The sequence below is a fragment of the Giraffa tippelskirchi genome, chromosome 5 (genome assembly GCF_054371585.1).
Source record: "Giraffa tippelskirchi isolate mGirTip1 chromosome 5, T2T-mGirTip1v1.2.pri, whole genome shotgun sequence".
Classification (NCBI taxonomy): domain Eukaryota; kingdom Metazoa; phylum Chordata; class Mammalia; order Artiodactyla; family Giraffidae; genus Giraffa; species Giraffa tippelskirchi.
Genome location: NC_137279.1, coordinates 187,061,200 through 187,075,032, shown reverse-complemented (window position 1 = coordinate 187,075,032; position 13,833 = coordinate 187,061,200). Strand labels below are relative to the sequence as shown.

At 36.8% G+C, this 13,833-nt stretch overlaps 1 protein-coding gene across 46 annotated transcripts in view; it reads left to right on the top strand.

The window, feature by feature from the left end:
- USP40 (ubiquitin specific peptidase 40) overlaps positions 1–13,833 on the top strand; it is an 83,241-nt gene that overhangs the window by 1,127 nt on the left and 68,281 nt on the right. For 18 of the 46 annotated variants that reach the window (XR_014053905.1, XR_014053904.1, XR_014053903.1 and 15 more), the window contains exons 2-7: positions 57–274; positions 3,418–3,485; positions 4,623–4,736; positions 7,346–7,510; positions 9,239–9,385; positions 11,675–11,818. Coding sequence is in view for 38 of the 46 variants with exons in the window: in XM_081491043.1 (XP_081347169.1) it covers positions 76–274; positions 3,418–3,485; positions 4,623–4,736; positions 7,346–7,510; positions 9,239–9,385; positions 11,675–11,818 (837 nt within the window). In the remaining 8 variants the exon portion in view is untranslated. Of the gene's footprint in view, positions 1–56; positions 275–3,417; positions 3,486–4,622; positions 4,745–7,345; positions 7,511–9,238; positions 9,386–11,674; positions 11,819–13,833 lie in introns of all 46 variants that reach the window. The other 28 variants (XR_014053902.1, XR_014053900.1, XM_081491030.1 and 25 more) reach the window with 9 other exon arrangements.

Genomic DNA, 13,833 nt, shown 5'->3' with positions numbered 1-13,833 from the left:
TGGGGGAATTCTGTTTTAAAATAAAGACATTATATAACATGTCATATTTTTTTAAGGGTAGTATTTAGTTTCACAATGTTTGGGGACCTATTTGAAGAAGATTATTCCAGTGTGTCAAATAATCATTATGGAAAAGGGAAGAAATTAAAGACCAAAGCTTTGGAGCCACCTGCTCCTAGAGAATTCACCAATTTAAGTGGAATCAGAAATCAGGGTGGAACCTGTTACCTCAATTCCCTTCTTCAGACTCTTCATTTCACACCTGAATTCAGAGGTATGATATGTTACATGCATTTGGCTGGTAATATGTACCCTCATCTCTACATGTATTTAATCATGCAGAATCACAAGTAGCTGAATTATTTTAAATGTGTATTCCACAGTATGTGTTAATTGTTCCTATGAGGGACATAAATTGGTAATTCTCTGCAGAAAAATGTGAAGCTTAAATTATGAATATTTTCTGTATGATCACAGTAATGTTCAGTAACAAACTAAAAATTAAGCAATGTATTTCTTTTGTAATTCCTTCCTGTAATTTAGAATATGGGGCTTCCCTGGTGGCTCAGTTGTAGAGAATCTGCCTCCCAGTGCAGGAGACGCAGGTTTGATCCCTGGGTGGGGAAGATCCCCTAGAGAAGGAAGTGGCAACTCATTCCAGTATTTTTGCCTGAGAAGTCCCATGGACAGAGGAGCCTGGGGGGCTACAGCCCATGGGGTGGCAAGAGGGTTGGACCTGACTTAGAGACTAAATAGCATAATTTAAAATAAACATAAAGACAATTGTATCATGAGGGCCAGTCTTCATTATTGTTTCAGTATTTGTATTTTTTTATCTTCTCAAAGTAATAAACACTTAAACCAGAGTTACTCAATGCAGTTATATGCTTCTCTTTGGAGTGGCAGGTGTTGTCATATTAATTCATACAAACTACAGTCATTTATCTGCAATTCTGAAATGCAGAAAATTCTAACAAGGTGATCTAATCTGAACCTGTTTGGCTTCAGACCTTGAACTGAGGTGAGACTGTTTCTAGTCTTAATTATCTCACGTGGGTCATACATTTGTTACAGGAATATTAAGGTTAATATTGGTTAATATATACTATTAGTCCCACACCCTCCTGGGGATGTAATGTTAACATATATAACCCTTTTGTCATAATAACTTTCTAAAATCTGGATTTTTTAACTTTTCTAAAATCTGGAATTTCTGAATTCCAGAGATACAGGGTGTTAGATAACAGACCATGTGCAAGGAATAGAAACCCAGTCAAACAGCTCAATTAACAGATTTACTTTAAGAATCTAGAGGGAATCTAGAAACCACCTACAGGAAGCTATCTTACCTCCTTGAACCCTTGATTCCTTGCCCCTGTTTTTCTCCACGTGTTTGTCCCCAAATCCCTTCTTTGCCAACTAGCTTCCTCTGCAGGGATGTCAGTCTTTTCCCTTGATTTTTGTGCTAACGTTCTTCTACCTTCACATGGTCTTGGAGGGTCCCCAGCTACAAAGCTGCATGACTGTAGTTCAGCTCCTCACATGTCTCCCTATTCTGAGGATAGACATCCTGGCTTTTATTCTCTATCTCACCCCCTTCCCACCACTACCAAATGTAGCAAAGTTTTGTGACTTTTTTGTTTCTAAGCTTACAAAGACTTCCTGCCTTCAGAGATTTAGTGTATAATTATCATCAACCCCTTTCTAGGGTCTTCTAATGGTTTGAATTAAATTGGGAATTTAAGAGTGTTGCTTCTCATCTTAGACTCCATCCACTCCATCAGAATATCCCCCCAATGCATTCAGTAATTCTACCGTTAAAAGTTTGCAGGATGAATAAGCAGATTCTTAGGGAGGTTAAATCTTTCCTAAGTTTTAGTATAATTGAAATTAGCAGCTTGAAGTAGAAAATTAGCCTTTAAAAGAGACTATATAATTGATTAACTTTGCTGTACTGCAGAAACTAACACAACATTGTTGTGTTGTTATATAGTTGTATATAAATCAACTATACTCAGTAAAATATAAAAATAAAAAATATTTTCATAAATAATCCAAAAAGACTGAGAAAGGTGGTTGTTTTGGAAGGTAGGCAGGTTGCTGAGAGTACCGCTAAGCAAGGATAGGACTGAAAACCCCAGGCCCTCTTCTCTAGCAAAGAAGGTGGCTGGCCAAGCACATGGGTTGATGCATTAGCTTGACTTGTGCACTTGTAAGGCTTAGCATGAATCCTGGTGCTCATTGATGGAGAAGTGTAATTTGGGAAAGGGTAAGGACTGACAGAATGGAGGGAAACTCTTTGGAATCCTTTTTAAAGGAGCAGAACTAGCTTTGATTCCCCTGCACACCCAGGTCAGTGTAGCTGGGAATAGTAGGAGATGATTGTAGAAGTCTCTCTATGGTTTTTATGATTTAACCTTTGTGTATACAACCTTCATGTAGTTTTTCTCCCCCAATTCCTGCTGGGAACTCAGGAAGAATGTATCGTAACAGTAATCACTAAGGCAGTAGTGGTTTTCAGTGCAAGACAACATCTGTTCCATCCCATCTCCCTCAAGTATATCAGAGTCTCTCAGTAGGAGTTCCTGTCTGAATACAGACTTCCCAAACGATTCAAATGTGCCCCACTGGGTGTCATTCCTAGACACTGAATTAAAAGAAAATTCTGGAGACCAGCAGTGGGTTACCAACCTTTCTTTTCCAGGTAAGCTCACTACCATCTGCTGTTACCCCTGACGCAGAAAAGATATTTTCATACCAAAAAAGAGAAAGGCATGATCCCAGAGTTAAAGGTGCTCCTTCTTATGAAAGAGTGGTTGGCAGTCTCACTTGTGGCTTGTAAATGTCGTAACCCTATTACATATTTCCTAATTCTACTCATGTGGCCTTTGGAACCCATTGCCATAGGCAGTCGGAAGCCACCAAAGATTTATGATGTTGCAGGGTTTTTAATTGTATGATTTTCCTTTTACAGCTCTCGTATTGAAACCTTAGCTTCCACTTTATAGTCAGTGGTTAAAAGTAATGTTGTTGCTGTTGTTTAGTCACTAAGTCCTGTCTGACTCCTTTACAGTGCCGTGGACTGTAGCCCACAGGCTCCTCTGTCCGTGGGATTTCCCAGGCAAGAATACTGGAGTGGGTTGCCATTTCCTTCTCTCCAGGGAATCTTCCTGACCCAGGGATCAAACCTGCATTTCCTGGATTGACAGGCAGATTCTTTACTACTGAGCCACCAGGGAAGCCCCAAAGTAAAGTTACTAGAAAGCAAAATGTGTGGTGTAGGGATATGAATATTGTCATAATCTTATTTCTGAATCTTAAGCTGATTTTTACTTACTGGTGGCCTTGGCTTTCTAAAACAGTTTTCAAAAGTGAAATAATGTCATTTACATCTCTTGATTCTACTTTTTTGTTTAGAAGCTTTATTCTCTCTTGGCCCAGAAGAGCTTGGTTCGTTAGAGGACAAGGATAAACCTGATGCAAAGGTATTAAATCCATGATTTACAGGGGATTTTTGAAACATTAAGGAGATATTTTAAGGAAAGAATTAAGCTCCTTATTCATAGAAATCAGTAATTTTATTAATTACCAAATTAAGATCTTTATTTTAGAAAGCACCTTGCCCTGTACCTTACTGGTAAGGGAATTTTCCTTCCAGAGAATTGCTTTTCCAGTTGTAATGCTCCTGCTGTTTTATAGATAGCCTCACTCTCCGCTAAGGAGATATTTGCAAATCATCCACACTAGCCTACCAAAAACCCACTTAATGCACTTACATGTAGCAAGAACAAAAATAGAGACCAGTATTCTCTCAGTCTGGTGTTCTGGAGATAAACTGAGGAATTGGCTTACTATAAGTACATATCTAATCATGTTCCTCCCTTACTTAAATATCATTCAGAAATTTATCACCCCCAGACTACAATCTGTACTTCTTAGTAAGAGTTTCATGATCAGCCCAGTGTCTCTCAAACTCCGTGTGTGGCAAAGAGCCTGGTTTTTTGGTTTTTGGTTCTTGTTTTTGTTTTTTTTTCTCAGTCTGTTGCAGATCAGACTTTTGTTGGGTATAAAAAAACGTTATGACAATGCAAAATTGCCAAAAAAGTTTCTGGCACATTCTCACTTGAGATATTTAAGTCCAGTCTTCAAAGCAGGCTCTGAGCAGCATTCTCAGTGTTCCAGCCCACACCACAGGGGCAGAACGGGTGTGGTGCTGGCAGGAAGAAAGCAAAGGCAGGGTGCAGCCAGCCCTGTGAGATTTTTGCAGCTGGAAAGTTCTTCACAGGGAGTACGTCTGTATCTGAGGTGTTTTGGAGAAAGGATGAATTGTTGGAGACTTAAGTTCCTGTCAGTCTGTGATTAATTGGGTGGTTTATTAGGGCGGTTTGGGTTTTAATATTTATCTTTACTATGCCAAGGTAGAGAGTTCCAGGTAGCTAAGAATTGTATTGAATTAGAATTTTCAAAGAAAAATGTGTTCATCCCTCACAGTATTCATCAATTTTCTCCTGAGTGAACTAAATCGACTAGGAGATAGGAGAACACTAGTACACAATTCTTTTAAAAAGGCCCAGCCAACATTTAAAAGATTTCATCTAGGAGCACGTTTGTTTCTCATTCAGGTCCGAATCATACCTTTGCAGTTACAGCGGTTGTTTGCACAGCTTCTACTCTTAGACCAGGAAGCTGCATCCACAGCCGACCTCACTGACAGCTTTGGGTGGACCAGTGATGAGGTACGAAGGTCAGCTTTCCATGGAAATATTACCAGCAATAAAGAGTGAACACTGGCTTAATGTTATCTAGCTTCCTTTAATTTTATCTTATGGTCACAGGATATTGTTTAAATACTTACTTCTAATACTACACAATTACAAGCCAGAAATATATTTTAGACATTTGCTGTTACCCAGGATTTTATGAATGGATGTCATTTGGGATTGGGGAAAGGAGTTGTGGATACAAGGAGAAATGTTTGTAAGAGCTGGTTTTTATCATTTCTACCCTTTGTATAGTGTAGTTGAGATGTAATACCTGTTATGTTAATGGAAAGTTGCCATTTTTATAGCAAACCACTTATCAACTTAAGCTGACTGGCAGTTAATATATCTGCCTTTATGTGTTTGAATCTGGGTATTCTGATTTTGAACATTTTCTTCAAGCAAAACGGTGAAACCATTCTTGGCAGGTCTTTTCATTTTCCCTGCCCTGCCTTTCTCCTGACTCACTTCATTTTCTTCCTGTATCCTACCGTGTGTGTGGACTTCCTCCTGTTTTGTTTTGTTTTTTATTTTGCTTGCACTCCTAAAGGATATTTCACTATATGCAAACACTAAACCTTTGTCAGCACTAAGTGAAGATGCCCATTGTCAATACTGATGAGCTGTTAGCTGTACAAAATCAAAATCAGGTCTGCAGTTTTTTATGGAATAGATGTATTCTTGCAGAGACGAAGGTATGGGAGACCACCACAGAATTTAAAGAGGCAGTGATCAGAATAAGCTTATGTTGCCTTCAGAAATAAACTGTGAACTCTTGTCTTCTAACCAGTAACACTAATTAACTGGACGATGCTATGTGGTTGAAGAAGTCAGGTTTGGGCTTGGAAGTAAAATAGGGTATAATACATTCCCTGAAGAGTTTATGTTACGTTTCTGGTGTAGGGCAGGTGCTTAGGATGAAGTCCTTTTTCTTTCCTTGTTTTAAAGGTATTGTCTTGTCTTAAATTATTGAGATATAATTCACATACCCTAAGATTCACTCTTTGAAAGGGTACAGTTCAGTGGTTTTTTTAGTATATTTAGAGTTGTACAAGCATCACTACAGTCAACTTTAGGACGTTTTTTCACTACCACCAAAAGAAACCACATACCCATTAGCGATTCCTCCCCGACCCTACATGCCCTTTCCCTGAGTCCCTGGCCACCATTTTTCTCCTCTCTGTCTCTGTGGATTTGCCTCTTCTGGACACTTCACAGAAATAGTTTCATATAGTATGTGAACTTTTGTAGCTAGCATCTTTTATGTAAAGTTTTTAAAATTCATTCGTGTTGTATTATGTATCAGTATGTCATCCCTTTTTATTACCAGATAATAGTCTATCGGATGGATATGCCTCAGTGTTTTGGCTTCTTTTAACCTAGTCATCAGTTGATGGATTTCTCTTTGGTTAGATAATGAGCTTCCTCTTGTTGGCTTCAGCCTTCTTAAAGCTGTGAAAACCTGATTGATTGATTTCTAAATAAAATCTTGTAGGAAACCCTCTCAGACTGGACCTGCAGTGGTAGATCTCGGAGGCACCTTTGCCAAACTTAGGATTGTTCAGAAACAGAGCTTGAAAACTTCCGCAAAGTTTCTGTCCCATCAGAGCCAGTGATATTGGAGAAATTTATATCACCTAGTGTCTTGTGTATCAGAAACCAAGAAAAAGATCATACGTCCCACATCTTTCTCCAGCTTTCATCCCTTTATCAGCTTCTCTTCCCATGAAACTTATCTTCAAAATCATCTTCTCACCCCTCTCCTCTGCACCCTCCATTTGCTCCTTTCTACCTTTCCAGTCACAGTCACTCACGGCGTCCACGTGCCAAGTCCAGGAGACACTGCTCCGCTCCCCGCGGCCCTCAGTAGTGGCGCTCACCACCCTTGCTGATGTTCGTGACCTCGCTCTCCTGCCTCTCCCCTCGCTCTTCCTCGGGCTCCTGTGCTGGTTCTTCCTTGTCTTCTCCACTCCTATATGTTGGTGTGCCCCTTGACTTTAGAGTTATAAATGGTTCTCAGCCTCTTCACACACAGTTTCATACAACAGTGATTTCTCGGTGGCTTTCAGATTAATCTGCAGGTTAAGGCAGACTCCATCAGAATTTTTCTCCATAGCAGTGTGTTAGTCTTGCTTTGTTGGTCTACATGTCAAAGCAGTAAGCTCTAGTTCTTCTCAAACATTGATGATTCAGAGTGTTTACCCATCCCTCTGATCTGCGATTTCTCTGCACATGCTGCCTGACTATCCTCTGCCTGTTCTGTCCCTTCCTCCTCTCCTCTGGCACGGCCATGTACGTGGTTTCCTGCCAAACAAATGCACTTTCCTGCTCTCAGGTGACTTGAGTTACATGTACACACTGAACATCATCTGTTTGTTTTTTCATTTTATAGTAAAAGTGAGAATAGGTGGTGATCTCTTAGCCTGCTCTCAGCTCATTTAGCTTAGTCATCCTTACATTTGATGGAGGCTTGCCTTTGGATTTCTAAATAAATCTTGTGGTTTTTAACTAATATCACTTAAAAAAAAATCTGTTTTTAAAATTCTGAAGCACAAAATTACATTTAAAAGTTACCTGTTTTATAGGAAATGAGGCAACATGATGTGCAGGAACTGAATCGAATTCTCTTTAGTGCTTTGGAAACTTCTTTAGTTGGAACCTCCGGCCATGACCTCATCAACCGCCTATATCACGGAACCATTGTTAACCAGATTGTTTGTAAAGAATGTAAGAATGTCAGTGAAAAGCAGGTGAATATGCAAGAGTATTTTAGTAATAAGTTAAATCATAAATTATAATTCATGTAATTAAATCTGTGATCTGTACCATGTGAGGATTAACGTGCTTATTACTATAAATAACTATCACTTTTTTTCTTGTACTCTAGATGCTCCCAGATGATAAATTTATAATCCATATTTCTCCATGTAAACTGAAAGAAGTAGATATCTTAAGATATAGCTTAAATTTTCTATTTAGTGCTCTAATATTTAGAAATTAGATTTGGGGAATATTTACAGTAGGGACCTGTGGCATCATGGAAAAGCCAATATTGTCATGGGTTGGTGGTTGGAATATCATAAAGAAAGTCACTTAGGTAATAAAAACAGAGAACACTGAGGAATGTTTAAGTTAACAATTAAATCTGTAATTAAATATTGGATTTAGTTTATTGATGTCCCTCAGAAAGCTCATTTGTATGTGTGTGCTTATGTTTAAATATTATATATATAAAGCTATCATAAATCCTGTTTAAACTGGTGTAACGTTCAATTATTTGTCATAACAGATTGTCCATTTTATCTAGTTAGAAATTTGCTTATGTAAATTTAATAATCACTGCTTGCACTACAAATCTTATATAACAAATGATTTCATCACTGAACCATTGTCTTTTAATAAAAACCTTCTTTTCTTATGGCAAGAATTATAGAAAGTTTATATGTTTGTATGAGTAAAAAAATTAAATGCCATTTTATAAATGTTGCATTAATTGCCCTTTTGAAGTATATATACATTTTTTTCTATATTTTTAATGAAAGTTTCGGGCATATAAAAGACTTTTGAGCCCTTATTGTGTATCATAATAGATTTGGCCAGCCTGGTTTGGAAATATTAAGATGTTATGTGTATGTGGTTTACTGTATGATTGACCACTATAATGTAATGAATCGTAAAGTAATTTTAAGATATAATGTACGTGAAGGCACATTATAAATTAGGCATTAACTTTCCATGTATCTATCTTGTAAAGCACAGATGAATGTTAGTCTTACTGCTTTAGAGTTCCACCATGAATTAACTAGTGCTATTTTACGATCCCCATAATCCCTCAAGGTAATGCTGTTGCACAAACACACATGCAAAATTATAAATGTGCTTTCAACTTGTCAAATTGTATCTGTTTAATATTGGAAATATGTTGTAATTCAAAGGTAATTTTAGTGGAATTAGTAGACTCACATTTTAGAAAATATCCTCCTCTTAATTTTCATGAAAATACCTTTGTGTCCTGGCTGAAAATAATTTTTTTTCTCAAAATAATTTTTTTTCTTAAACTAACCCTAGCAGAAGAGGGGGAAGCAGAGTTTACAATAGAGAGTCCAACCATGGACTTGCTGTGCCTGCCTGGAGACTAACATAGTACTAATGAATTGCACATACACTCTTCTCAATTCATATGTTCAGTGGTTTGTTTTATTTCCTGATAAAAATAGGTTTTATTGTATCTACAGTGAACTCGTAAATTGGCTCCTGATATATTTTAAGCTGAGTTATAATTTGATTGAGAGAATAATTTATTGTTATGAATCTCACCATATCTAGTTGGGAGACCTATGCCTTCATATATAGAAAAGATATATGTGTTTTAGAAAAAAATATATGTGTGATTATTCCCAGTGTATGTTTGAGTTGGTGATCTGTTTGTGAACCTCTGTGGAATTGTATTTTCAATATTATATTCATGTGTATTTCAGGAAGACTTCCTAGATCTAACAGTAGCAGTCAAAAATGTATCAGGTTTAGAAGATGCACTCTGGAACATGTATGTAGAGGAGGAAGTTTTTGACTACGACAACTTATACCACTGTGGAAACTGTGACAGGCTGGTTAAAGCAGCAAAGGTAAAGATAGACCCCTGCCTCTTCTGAGGGTGCGCAGGTAGTACTTGGAGCAGGAACGTCTGTCAAGTGAAGTTACCTTGTATAAGAAGAGTCTTGAAGACGTACATAAAGCTTTTAATCAGTAATAAGGATTGAAAAGACATTTCCTTACACTGTATATATATTTGTATTTTAATTATTTTTACAGTATTTTTTAAACCATCAACCTCACAGTTTGCTCAACTTCTTTCTCGCCCAGGAAAAATTTATTTGTAGCTCAGTGTTTCTTAAATAAACCTTTTTTTTTCTCTTTTGGAAGTTACTGTTATGAAGAAGGCAATATATTTTTATTTCTGCCAACTAGGAAGCTTGTTGAGCTTTCAGGTTTTTGGTCTGCCATTATGAAAACGGAAAGCTTTATTTTTTGCATATGCAGTTATTGTACAATATTGATATATATGTTGATAGATATCTTCCTTGATGCTAACAAATCTAATATGACCTTTCCTTTTTCCCGCATTGAAAGTACCTAACTTGACAGGACTTGACAGAGTACATCAGGGTTTTTATTCATACAACAAAGCAAAATATAGAAGAAAAAGAAAACAAGATTTAAGCAACTGATTTATTTTGCAACGTGGCATCAACTCAGCTGCTATTATCTGTAGTAGGAACTCTTTCACTGCTTGTGGATGATATGACAGGCTATGCATTAACCCGATAACCTTGAACTCAGTTGAACCAGTGGTTATTGAGCCCTGACTTAAAGAACTGCCACAACAGATGTATCTTTGCAGTTATTCTGTTAAGACAGTGATAGCACTGTTCCTAGAGCTGACGATATTGAATTTTCCAACAGATAAAATGAAGGTTGATTTAGACAGCACACGGTATTGATTTGGATCCTGGAGATTGTAGGTGAAAATGTGATAAAAACAATAAACTCCATGTCTGTAGCTTTCACAGTGGTATCTGAAACCAGGATGTGAAAACAATTTTATATTGTTTAATATTTATTTCCATCTAGCCTTTGCCCTTTTATAAACCAGAAGAGAAAGGCCTATTTTTTGCTTACTTACTTTGTATTTCCTCGTTGGTGTTACAACCTAATAAAATAAATACAAAATTCAGAGGATGGAGCATCATGCAAAGACAAACGCATGCTTAGTTTTGGTTGAACTTAATTTGCACATTAGTAAAATAAGAACCTTTTACCAAACAAAAGTAATTCTTGTATGCACCTTTTATGTTACTGGCTTAATTCATTTTCAGTGAATTTTGATCTCGATATTTTTAAAGTTGCCTTCTAGTTGCATTAGATTTACTGTATTCTAGGGTTAGGCTTAGTTGTGTTACCTAAAAAAATGCGTATTTTCTTGTTCTGGGCAGTCTTTCTTTTCTTACCACATTATAGTTGAGTTACTTACTTTTTTTAGATATTTTTTTTGAGCTCATGTGAAAATCTGCCATGTTGTTAGATTGCTGCTTTTTCATTTAATTTGTTTTTCACCCACTAGATTTGTAGAATTGCTGTCTTATATATTTTTAGGAATGTTAGATATTTATGATTATGGATAATTTTATATATGGGGAAGGATTTTTTTGCCGCCTCACATTGCTATTAATAAGGGATTTGGGAAAAGCTCATGCCTTTAAAATAAAAAGCAGCTTTAATTTAGTTTTTTGTTTTAAAGCAAGGCATTAAAATAAAAAATATTTTACTATCTGCTTTTAAGGACAGTAACTATAAAACCCCAGTCAATGGATCTCAGTGTTTGGGAAGTTAGAGTCCTTTTAAAAGTCTAATGAAAGCTGTGGATCTTCTCCCCAGAAAAATACATGCAAATACACATACAATTTTCATATAATTTAAAGGATTCAGATCCATTGAAACAGTCCCTAGGTCGAAGGTGAAAGAGCTCCAGCTCTTCAGTAAATAAGAGCTGTGTAAAGTCGAGATAGTGACCGAGGGGGAAGGTGAAAGGTCAGGGCTTAGACAGGAAAGGAGCACTGTTTGGGAGGAAGCACCCTCATCAGGTAGCTTTAATTTTATTTAGGATAGCAACATTAAAACATACAAGTGCATTGTAAATTTTTAGGTGTAAGCGTAAGTGAGCAATATCAACTTTTAGCACCATAAAATAGATGCGTTTATGTCAAGAGCTGTATTGAATCCACAATGATTAGTTTATGTGACTTAAGGATATATTTCTCTTAAAACTGTGTCATAGATTGCCTTTTTATACCGTAAGAAGCGTTATTCTTTTATATAATTCAGCTTTTAAAATTTAAATTTTTTTCTTTTGACAGTCGGCCAAATTGCGTAAGCTGCCTCCCTTTCTTACAATTTCATTATTAAGATTTAATTTTGATTTTGTGAAGTGTGAACGATACAAGGAAACAAGCTGTTACACATTCCCTCTCCGGATCAATCTCAAGCCTTTTTGTGAACAGGTTCGAACTATTCTGTTTTGAAATTCTTTCTTTTCCCCTCTAAAGGGGAATCTTTTTGTTCACCTTATTTGCAGTTTGCTTAGTGCAGAGTCTCTCAGCCTTGGCACTGTTAAAATTTGTGTGCTTAATTGCTCAGTCATGTCCAACTTTTTGTGGTCCCAAAGACTGTAGCCTGCCAGGATCCTCTGTCCGTGGAGTTTGTCAGGCAAGAATACTGGAGTGGGTTGCCATGCCCTCCTCCAGGGGATCCTCCTGACCCAGGGATCGAACCAGCGTCTCTTATGTCTCCTGCATTGGCGGCTGGATTCTTTACCACTGCACCACCTGGGAAGCCCCCATTAACGTTTAGAGTTGTGTAATTCTCTGTTGTGGTGGGATGTGCCATGTATTCTAGGATGTTAGGCAACATCCCTGGCCTCTGCCTAGTAGATGACAGGAGCATCTCCTGCTTCTGTGCCCAGAAGTGACAAAAGGTCTTCAGACTTTGCCAAATGTCTGTCTCCTGAGGAGAGGAAAGGTGGGTAAAAGTGCTCCTGGTTGAGAACCACTAGTTTATTACAGTCCTTTTTAATTTCCAAGTATGGATTTATTTCTAGTTTTTTTTTTACCCTAAACTCTCCTTGAAAAATCTTTGAAATGAAAGTTTAAGAATAGAATTAGAAAAGACCCTGCGATAGGAAAAATTACCATTCAGTAGTATGTTCCTATTTGTAGCTAGTTTACTTTAGATGCAAAAATGAATTACACATTTAGAAAGCGAATGAGAAATTGGAATGTCACTAGTGTAGAATTTGTAATCCTTAAGACATGGGGAAAAAAAAAGTTTAAAAACATTAATTTTATAATCAGCCTACTTTATAAGCTGTTTAAAAATGTTTTCTGTGCCATTGCTATACATGCCAAAATCAGAATGATGAGACTGATGCATTTTGTATTAAGAACCATTCTTTATATGTTTGAGACCAGAACATTAATTAGCCAGCTATAGAATTTCTGTGTATCAAAGTAATCTTTTTCTAAATGGTTTTAAATTCGGGTGGGCCTTCCTCAGCATAGTTATCGAGCTTTTGGGTTTTATAATTACACTAATTTCCATTGAAAGGTTCTAATGTCTTGGCTCTGAGCCTGTTACCAGCATACACAGAACAAACAGGTTTTCCAGGGTACTTTTCCTTCCTCCTATTTGCTGCCTGAAAAAAATAAAAATTCTTTTTGAAATAATTGAGTTATTTCTCCCTGTCTGTTTTATTGAGAAATAATTGACCCACATCACTTGTATAAGTTTAAGGTGTACAGAATGATGGCTTGGTTTACATATAATATGAAACGATTACCACAGCAGGTTTAGTTGACTTCCATTATCTCATATAGAAATATTTTTGTCCTTTTATAAAAAGTAGTTTGTTACATGATTTTAGCATATGTTGAAATAACAAAACTGAAAAAAGCAAGACATTGAGCATCTAAGAAATTCACAATAATTTTGCTTTTTGATTATCTGTATGAATGAAAATCATTATCATCTTTGTTTGCATCTCTCTTGGTTTTTGCCTGAACCAGACATTTGAAAAATGACATTTAAAAAATGCTGCTCACTTAAAAAGTATAATTTAAGAAAACAAGTTCCTTAAATAATTGACACATCCTTAAGTAGCATCACATATGCCAAGTATCTTTTAACCTAAAGTAGGTTTTGTTTTTTAATGCCCATGTAGGTGTTCATACCTGAAGTAGGAAATGGCAACCCACTCCAGTATTCTTGCCTGGAACATTCCATGGACAGACAAGCCTGGTGGGCTACAGTCAGTGGGGTCACACAGACACGACTGAGCATGCACACATAGGTGTTCACAATTATACAGTTGTAGAATACATTACTTGTAGAGAAGATTGATCACAGATTTGATAACTGAAAAAAAACTTTTCATTCCAGTAAACTGCCTCTAAACAAAACCAGCTAGTATTCATAATTGCTAAATTCCTGTTTTATGCAGAGGACTGAAGTGTCTGGAGGG